The 10315-nt window shown below is 35.9% G+C and overlaps 1 protein-coding gene across 1 annotated transcript; it reads left to right on the plus strand.

The window, feature by feature from the left end:
• The first annotated feature begins 2090 nt into the window (after positions 1 to 2090).
• On the plus strand, positions 2091 to 7678 carry LOC128992117 (40S ribosomal protein S23). Its single transcript, XM_054415536.1, has 4 exons — positions 2091 to 2191; positions 4580 to 4739; positions 6807 to 6991; positions 7547 to 7678. The coding sequence occupies exons 1-4, from the start codon at positions 2188 to 2190 to the stop codon at positions 7627 to 7629; spliced, it is 432 nt and encodes a 143-aa protein (XP_054271511.1). The 5' UTR covers positions 2091 to 2187; the 3' UTR covers positions 7630 to 7678.
• Positions 7679 to 10315: the final 2637 nt, after the last annotated feature.

Below are 10315 nucleotides of genomic sequence, written 5' to 3' on the forward strand. Positions count from 1 at the left end.
ATTGGCATGTCGGGTCTGGTAAGAGTGTTGGTCCTCACGTCGAACAAGTTTTGCTGAGTTTTCCTTTAGTAATACCATGCTATTGAGGATGTACTGACTATAGACGGTCAGGATATTTAAATCCCTAAAGATAGGCCTACATTGGTCACGGTACCCGGCAGACGTAATCACCCTCAGAGCCATTTTCTGAAGGAGCAAGATGTCATGTGCTGCAGCTGCAGTATGACCCCATAGTGCGATGCCATAGCTTACGTGGCTTTGAAAAAGAGCATGGTATACAGTCACTAATTATGGTTTAGAGATTACCAATACCAACTGTATACTTGATACTTGTAGTCATCCCATTACGGGTGTGCCATGGCAGGGCCGCCTTTAACTACAGGCCGCGGGCTGGAGTTAAAGGCAGTCGTGGCCATGGTCGACATAGTTTTGGGATATTCTTGTTTCAAAAACTCTTCTACTTTGTTATACTCGTTACTATGCTCTTCTCGTTTGTTACCATTGATATTATCAAGTATTAGAGATAGAAAACTTGTGTTTGTTAGCCTATGCTATTATTTAATTGGAATTTTCTTATGTGTCTTGTGTTAAAAGATAAACAAGCTTTTGGGTAGGTGGATAAACTCAAAAAACGTTGGATAGACCAGTAGTTTAATAATAGTAACATTTCAGTACCATTATAGTTTCTAAAACTTATAGTTTAGTTTGTTTAAGTGCCTTTTTAATGTGGCACTTCTAAACAAAATTTAAACTAATTTAACAGTAAAACATTATCAGATGTATCTTATTTGCCACAATGTTAACTCAGAGTGACCGTAATCCATTCTTTCATGTTAATAGATTTTTGTGCGTTACCATAACGATCTTGAACTCCCCCGATCTTTGTAACGCTCTGTAACGCAAAGCCGAACCCCTCCCCAACCTTAAGCGTTACATAATATGGGAGTATGTTTTACCTATGATAATATGTGGACGGCCCCTATTTTTGGATGATCACGTAGCTTACACAAAACCCCATACGACGCTCATCATTGCCATAGTCTATTATTGTTATGTATAGTAAATTTATTAATGTTAATTATCCACGATGTTGTCATTTTGATGGTTACTGATTGTTATTCACACTTATTGTTATTGTAGTTAATTATTTACACTGTTTCTCGTTATTGTTATTGATGTTTATTATTCACAATTTTTCTTGTTATTGTTATTGATGTAAATTATTTACACTGTTTCTTGTTATTGTTATTGGTGTTTATTATTCACAATTTTTCTTGTTGTTGTTATTGATGTTAATTATTTACACTGTTTCTTGTTATTGTTACTTTTTTCACAATGTTGTAACTATTGCAATTCACTCAAACTGTCCACCACCACCACCAATCTTCTTACTCATTTATTGATGTTTTCTATTGTATTATCTTGTTGTATGTAAATCTTGTCCAATGTATTATCATAGACTAACCAACACAAGTAGACTTCTCATCCCATTGTAAATTTTGAAGCACGTTTTTCGTGTCTAGTTCATGTACGTGACACATGGGCGCTAGTGTCGACGAAACTTTGTTTCTATTATTTTAGGGTTAATTTCTTGATTTGTGCTTTACTGTTTGGTTATATAACTAGGGGACAGGTTATTGTTTATGATTAGATCGTATTATTTGGTTAAACGAGGTTTTAAATGGCTGTAATAACGGGAAACAAATTGTAAACAAAACACGACCTCTACAGAAAACCGTACAGAACTAACAATAAAATTGTCTTCAGCTGTTCCATAAGGATGAGAAATCTACTAAGGGAGTATGTGTTATCTATGGTATTATTTTGTAAAATGGCGATTGCCGTCGGAATGAATAAATGAATAAATGAATTTCCTCTTTTGTCTATAGTCTCTTTTTAAATACCAAACAAAAAATTAATAAATCAATCATTGTATTTTATATTCATAGTATAAGCGTCGATTTTGCCATAAGCATTCAGTTATTACACTTGTTATACATTTAAAGCCATATAATTAAATCAGCGTACAATTAGTTCCTGTTTGATTTCCTTCCTCTGTGTGAATTACCTGGCTGGCAAGTGGCAAGGCATTGGACTTTTTTTATTCGGTTCCGGTGTTTCCTTCCTCATCGGCTGCGGCTCTTTCTTTACGCGTTTCTATTGCACGGCCACGTTTATTTTAACAGAATGGGTAAGTAACTGAGATGCAATTATTAAGATGGGTTTTTACATATACGTAACTTGACATGTACACCGAACACGTTATTGTTTAGGCTAGTAGTTTTTATTATCTCATTTCAGTAGGTTATTTGCGATCATTTCCACATGTGTTAGTCCATAGCCCAGGCTGTATAGGCTAGTACATCTAGGCCTAAAGATTCCTGATGGGTTGACACTTTTCACCGGCCAAGTAGGGTACTGAAAACGGCGGGTAGACTTTATAGTTTACACCCCACATTCGCTATTACTTATACATTAGGCTAACTAGGCCCTTACCAGTTGTTTATAAAATGAAACTAGGCTAATCTAATCTAACCTAAAGCACAGGTCAAACTAGGCTAGCATCCGTGGCGAATTAAGAGAAGCCGCTACTGTCAGCTTAATGTGACCACAGAATTTGCAGCTTGCACTGCCAGCCGACGAGTAAGTAATTTGTCAGCGGCTGGTGAAGTCGGACTTGTTCAACTAGGCTAGTAGCGAGGCAGCAGCGACTTAGAGGTAACGTGGTCACTTGCTTACGCCAGCCACTAGTGTAGTCTGACCACCTCTAGAAGCGTGCCATCGGCAACCACAAGTAATTCTCCACTTTGTTTTAGCCTACACAAGCAATGGGTTATGAGCCGCCCAAGGAGACATGGTTTCAAAAACTGAGCTTTAAACTAAGCGACCAAAAGTAACTTAGTAATTTGTAGCGCTGAAATTACTGAGCTGAAGTGGTCGTGGAAATAGGTTATTTATTTCTTAAATTTATTCCAAAACTAAACTTGTGGGTGCTTGTACTGTAACTTTAGGTTGTTTCTTCAACGATGTAGGTAGGGAACGTCAGAGAATCAGCTCATAGCCTAGAGGTTTGCTGCAAAACCTCATCTTTCTTACACATTCAAGATTCAAGATTCAAAGAGTCTTTATTCACACAGTACAAATTTTCGTACATGAATAGTGTCTATTGTCTATTGTTACTTACTACCTAAATTAGCAATAAGAAACATTTAAACAAAATACTATAGGCTACATTATTTTAAATTTAAATTACTAAAATCTTCTATTTTGTAAGGTGCAAGGTCAAGTAAGAATGCCTTCAGATTTTTCATAAATTTAGATTTGTCTTTTTCTTTTTTTAAACATTCTTACACTTTATAATCACTTAAGTCCGTTATGAGGTGCCACGGGCGCTGATCACTAGCGGCTGACAAGCAGCCTAGTGTGACCCGTACAAAAGTTGCTGCTTGGTGGTGCTGAGCTTAGTGTGTCCCGTGCTTAACCTAACATGCTGTATGTGAGTACTTAAATGTGGGGTATAAATTAAAGTGTAGGCCTTGAAAAAACGGCTGAACTGAGTTGAATAAATGGTTAATTTCTGATTAACTTCTTGTCTAATTGGTTGTGGTTCTATTGTAATCTCATATTGGTGTGAATCTGGCAATAACTTAGCAACAAGTAGTGCGCATGCTTTTATAAAACTATTGTTTGCCATTTAAAAAAAAAAAAAAAAAAAAAAAAAAAAAAAAAAAACTTGTCACGCATCGTAATACCTAAATAGTCATATAATGAAGCACATAATGTTCACGCACACGACAGTACAATAGTCGCAGTTAGTCTGGGCGCGCAGACCCTTGTGTACTAATGATCCCCCACCCCTAAGCCATGAAGACAGCGCTGAGCAACCCCAGAGTCTGGCCGTGTGGGCCAGATGTTTTTGGAAATGAGCAATAAACACTCCCCTCTACACCCCCCGCCATAGCGTGGCCGCGCGCCCAGACTAGCTGCGACTACTTTAGGCTACAGTATCTAGGTCGTAGTCTAGGTCATATTTTATACCAGGAACGAATTTTGGTCCTACAAAATTGGCGTAAAATGATAAATAAACTTCTCATGTTAAAATCTATTGCTTGCAGTTTTGCGGGAAAATACGGCCGCGTAGCGTATTACCCATATATAATCACAAGATAAAGGACACTTTCACACACACAATAGTATCAAGGTCATATAGGTACCAGGAACGAATGTGGTCATTCAAAAGGGGCACATGATTATTTAAGCTTTATCCCGCATGATATTTTTTGTTCAATCTCAAATATGTGACTTATCATGTTTGAATAGTTGAATTATATTTTGCTGCAGTAGGCCTAATTAAATAAATATGGGATAGTTTTTTTCTCTAAAATTAAATTTAAATTATCAAACTTAAATTATCTCTGTTGATATAGGCCATCTGGATATACGTTTGCAGTAATGTCAATTAGTTAATTGGCCAAGTAAACCCATGATATTAGTGGTAGGAATACCATAAATGATTATTAGATAAGGTATGTATGTAAGTATGTTTAAAAGATTTTTTACAAGCCATTGTAACTTGCAGGTAAGCCCCGTGGTTTGCGCACTGCACGTAAGCATGTGAACCACCGACGTGAACAACGGTGGGCAGACAAGGACTACAAGAAGGCTCACTTGGGCACGAGATGGAAGGCTAACCCCTTTGGTGGAGCTTCACACGCCAAGGGAATCGTTCTTGAGAAAGTGTAAGTGTTTTTGTTTTTGCTTGTAGAGTTTTTAGGTTTTGACAAAGCAGTTATGACAAAATTTCGGGTTGAGAGACAAAATTTGATTTAAAAATAAGTAATTGTCGTCTCACCTGAAATTCTGTCACGCCTTAAATTTGTCCAGATAGCTTAGCCTACTATGAGATAGTCCAGGACTCTAACGTGTTCGTTAATTATCGTTTCGAGTTTATTGGTTTAGAATATTAATTACAACAATAATGCTTACAATGTTAAGCTTACCTTTAACAAGTGCTCATCATAGCCACTCAAAAAATATGTGTAGTTAAATTTAGAATTTTGAATAACCTATCGTGAACGTGGATAAGCCCAATTAATTGGAAACCTAACTAAAACGTGATTCGGTCGTTATACTTGGTAATAACCAAAGTAAACGTGTTGGGAAAATTAGACTCGGTCGATCACCAGAGTCGATACGGGGTTTCTTGAATCAAATTTACGTAGGACGGTCTGGGGTAACGGAATAAGTAGGCCCTACTACGGATATCGTCTGGCAACTTAAATGATTTCCGCAGCTGGTTAAAGACAAAAGGGCAGTGTGCTCGTGCGTTACAAAACGTGCGGGTTGCGCGCGACTGCGGCACAATAAAACAAAACTAATAAAACCTCTCTAAATATTATATTAAACAAAAATAAAATCGGTAGCACACTAACCTGATGCTTTAGGATTCTACCAGGAACGGGGGAAATCTTTAATTGACCAGAATTTCGTAAGTTACGACTGTTGGATTTATCTCCAAACAGCTAGCGTATTGACGGTTCGGTAGCGGGTGGACAACTGACCATGAGGTCTGCTCTTCTGGTCCTTCTTCGCTATCGCCCCTGGCGGCGGGGTAGGTAACTAGCGTCATCCCCTCTATGATGACGTAGGACCCTTGCCCCTACGATGCCGCTGATAACGCAGGAGCGGCTTACCCCGAACGTCGAAAATTAAAATTATAATACTTAAGATGAAACTGTTAAAAATCGGGTTTTTACCCCTTGGCAGATTTTGGGTCGTTACACAGTCATCTAGACACCTAGAATTCTTGGTCCACCCCTATTCATAAATATTGAGTGATTAATCTGAATTGCTTGTTATATACGTACTGTATGTTAATATGTAAAAAACAATAAATTGGCTGATCACTGTACGATTGATAGCCCCTATCCTTGTGAGGTGGCTTCACAAGAGTTGTCTAAGCGCTTGTATTTTTGTAAAAAAACCAAGTGTTTACTGAAGTCCTCGTATCTCTGAGAACCGACTTGACCTCATTTCATTCTACAAAATCTGTTGCGTTGGAAACTGTTCCCCATGTTTTGTTGGAATGTTGGAGTTGCTTAGCAAATCTGTGTTTCACCTCTTGTGACTCAGAGTTCCTAGAGTTATGTTCAGTATGACATATCATATCTCATGGTTTCTTTGTTTTCTGTCATCACTTTACGTAGCCTACTTTTGATAGTAAGAAGGGTTTTGGTTTTTGTTTATTCCATTGGTCCAAATAGTAGCCTATGTTTAAATTTAAGTTTTAAAAATCAATGTCACTTGTGGATGAATAACAAAGATATTATGTTGATCGTAGAAATATCAGGAATATATGTGCACTAAATAAAGGGTCAACTTTGTTATGAATACACCAACAACAAACCTAGTTCAGGTAAACAAATTGTTGAAATTAAAATTGAAACCAAAAACACTACTATTTTTAGTCGTAAATGCCATTTAGGCCTATTGCTTCTTTCGATTACAACACCGTATTTGTCTTCCAAGATCATGGTGACACTCTGTGCTTTGTTTTTTTTTTTAATTTAAAAACACAGGCCTAGCTTTGTTTTTAATTTAAATAAATACTGTAATTTTTTTCCCAACAAGTGGAAAAAAAAAATTCTTTCTTACCTTGAAGAAGACCTAGTTTCATCTTACTCTCACAAGTAGCCGACACTTAATAACATAAAACTAACACACACAACACAACAATCAGTTTGAATTGACAATTATACATAGTCAATCAACTACTATCAATCCTTATTTGCCTGTCTTGATTTCAGTGGAGTTGAAGCCAAGCAGCCTAACTCCGCTATCCGTAAGTGTGTGCGAGTGCAGCTCATCAAGAACGGAAAGAAGATTACGGCATTCGTCCCCAGAGACGGTTGCCTGAACTACATCGAGGAAAACGATGAGGTCTTGGTTGCAGGATTCGGTCGTAAGGGTCACGCCGTCGGTGACATTCCCGGTAAGAGACTGTATAAGTCTTGCATCATTTTATTTATAGGCTATCCTACACAATTGTCGCATGTCATATCAACTAAAATCATCATACTATGTGTTAAGCTAATTACAAAATTGCAACTGAAACAATGCTACAAAAATTACATACAGTTTTGCTTAACTCCATCCCACATACATACATCCCACATTATAAACTTGTATTCCTGGTTTTTGAAATCCAAAGCTGATTAATTGCACTACACCCAAATGGCTCTACCAAGGTTGGAGATAACAAAAAAAGTTTGGTCGGAGCAGCAGTTCTCAAACCTTGGGTCACCACCCACTAGCTTCGTTTAAAATAAATAATCTTGCCAAATTATATAAAAATTTATCCATAAACAAGGTAACTACAACAGTTTACTCATAGAATGAAGTGTACAAATTTTAAATAATTTTTTTAATACTTTTTCCAATTTAGTAGGGTATAACAGCTGTTTTATAATTAGGCAATTTTCGTAGTATCCTTTCTCACATGACGTTTACAGTTTAAACTAAAACATTGTACATGTGTATGTTACAGGCGTCCGATTCAAGGTCGTGAAGGTGGCCAACGTATCTCTTCTGGCTCTGTACAAAGAAAAGAAGGAAAGACCAAGATCATAAGTTTTTGTTACTTTTTAAAATATGAACTAATAAAATAAGTAAAATTTTATTTTTGTTCTTATTTAACCCATTGGGGAAGGAATTAATGCGCTACCTCCAGCACCCTCTGGCGGCAATTAATTTTACCAAATTTGTAGACTTTTACTCTAACTGCTATAGAAAGAAAACCTTAGGCCTAGGTAATAAATTAATAATTCTTTCACCATTTTGTTCACAGTAAAATTGTCTACAGAAAAGTGGCAATTGGATAGTCAAAGTTCTAAACTAAAAAAATATATATATAAAGATTATAAAAATAAAAATTTTAAAAACAATATTTTGAAAGTAAACTTGATATACAAATTCCAAGATTAATCCAGATAGGGTACCAAATAACACTACTATTATAAAGTTCAATCGATTCCCTATGTAGAAAAATTAAAAGTTGTATACTTTTATAAGTATACCATGGCTCGGTGTAGTTTATTTCCATTTTAAAAGCAATATAAAGGAAACTCATGATTTAGTTATAACTAATTTTGGCTTTTATTTTTTAAGTTTCAGTGGAATTTCAATTAACTATGATGGGATTTTTAACCTGGCAATTTACAACACATTAATTTTTAGTTTTAGTTTTGGCTTTAAACTTAAAAAAATACTGCGATGACAAAAAAAAAACTAAAGTGGAGTCTGTCTACTCAAAAAATCATCAAAAACCATTAAAAAAACTGTATACCGTACTTGTATATTTTTATGCAATTCTGTGAGGTTAAATTTCTAAGCAATGTGTTCTCAGTTTTGGCATCAAATTACCAATTTGCTGTCAGACAGTCTGCTGCGTGAGGGAAACCAGACATTTTATTTATTTAACACTAGCAGAGTACCCGTCCATCGTACGGGGTTGGCAAATAAGTATAAAATGCTTATTGCGGTTATACTCGATCTTTCCTTTTGCAATGTGAGAAGACACGGTTTAAGAAAATTTGCTGCCTCAAATTTACGGTATGCTATAGTATTATACATCTACCATAGCCATAATGTTCTACCACTTCACCTACACAGTAGAGAAAGATAGATTATTAAAAATTCACAAATTATTCATGAAATTAAAAACATAACCATACTGTAAACAGTCCTACTTTGACAGTTCTCATTGCGTATCACAGTGTTTTGTTGCTGCTTAGTTCAAATTAGCTGATTTCATAAAAAAATGAAAAAAAAATAATAGTGCTGCACCCTGTTGGTGAATCTTATAAATTTTTAATTGCATATCATAAAACCAACTCTTTTAGTTGAAACAGCTGGTTAAATTCTTTAATTCCCTTTAAATATGAATACTCATAAGGTTAACATGGGGAACTGCAGAGCCACTGGGGCGGAGCCGGAAAGGATTTTTGAGATAAGAATATGCCTATATGTTAATCGGGAATGTGAGCTATCATCATGCCAAATTTCAGCCTAATCCGACCAGTATTTTTCACGTTTACTTGTCACAAACATACATACATCCTAACTTTCTCATTTATAATATTAGTAGGATACTAAATAATAACATAGGCCACTAAATTTAGATCAAAACGGAAATTTTTAAGAAAATTGATTATTATTCTGTTATTTTTTTATAAATCATTGAAAATAAAACCAAAATTTAATAAAAAAGTAAAAAAATATCTGTTGATACCACGGATTATTAGTGCCTACATACCAAATTTCATGCAAATCGGATCACTGGTGTGGTGTGGTCTGTAGCTCCTGTAGCCTACACATCCGCACATACAGACAGACATCACTTTTTTGGTCCGTAGGGCCCAAAACGGATATCAACTCAAAACGCAAAAATGTTAACAAAAACAATACTTTTCCCATACTATGGTATTATAGGAGGAGAAAGTAAAAATTAATAATAGTGCTGCACCCTGTTGGTTGAGCTTGTAACTTTTTAATGCTATCATAGAACCGACATGTTGAGCTGAAAAAATCCTTTAATTCCTTTTAAATATGAATTGAATACTCATAAGAATAACACGGAAATGTTGAACCCCTCTGGGGTATAGCCCTATAGGATTTTCACAACTTTGATATGCCTATGTGTTTCTCAAGACTATCCAGTACCTCTGAATAATTTCAGCTCAATTGGCCCAATAGTTTTCACTGATGGAACTTCAGAGTTATACACAAACATCCATACTTTCACTTTTATAGATATAGATTAGGATGCCACATTTTAATTAAACCAATACTATACTAGGGTGGTCTGCCGTTACACTTCAGACGCATAAATGAGCGAAGCATTATTTAAAGATTGTCAATGGCTAAAGCAGCTAACAACCTACAATATGTTCCCATTCAACAGATTCACTGTTTGCCCGATATTATTTAAGTTCTAAAGAATGACAAATTTATCTGATAGTTCATACTGTACCTTTGTAGTGAAACTGGCCATCCTGACTATTTGCTTGTACTTTGTAAATGGGCGTAGCAGGATATACTCGTGCAATCAACATTTGTTCTACAATCGTCAGGTCAGTTAATTCGTTCGGGACACTTGACTCATCCATATTATTTAACGCCGAGAATTTAGTTGCATTTGAACGACAACGCGAACAAATCGGTGATTGGTTTAAAGCTGTTAGTTGTTGGCGATGACAGTTAGTGCAAGTATAAAATTGTAGTGCATCTAATACATGTTGGAATTGATTAGCTAACT

Source organism: Macrosteles quadrilineatus, unplaced genomic scaffold (assembly GCF_028750875.1).
Source record: "Macrosteles quadrilineatus isolate MER2022 unplaced genomic scaffold, UCM_ALF_1.0 Scaffold_4__1_contigs__length_99947679, whole genome shotgun sequence".
NCBI classification, from domain to species: domain Eukaryota; kingdom Metazoa; phylum Arthropoda; class Insecta; order Hemiptera; family Cicadellidae; genus Macrosteles; species Macrosteles quadrilineatus.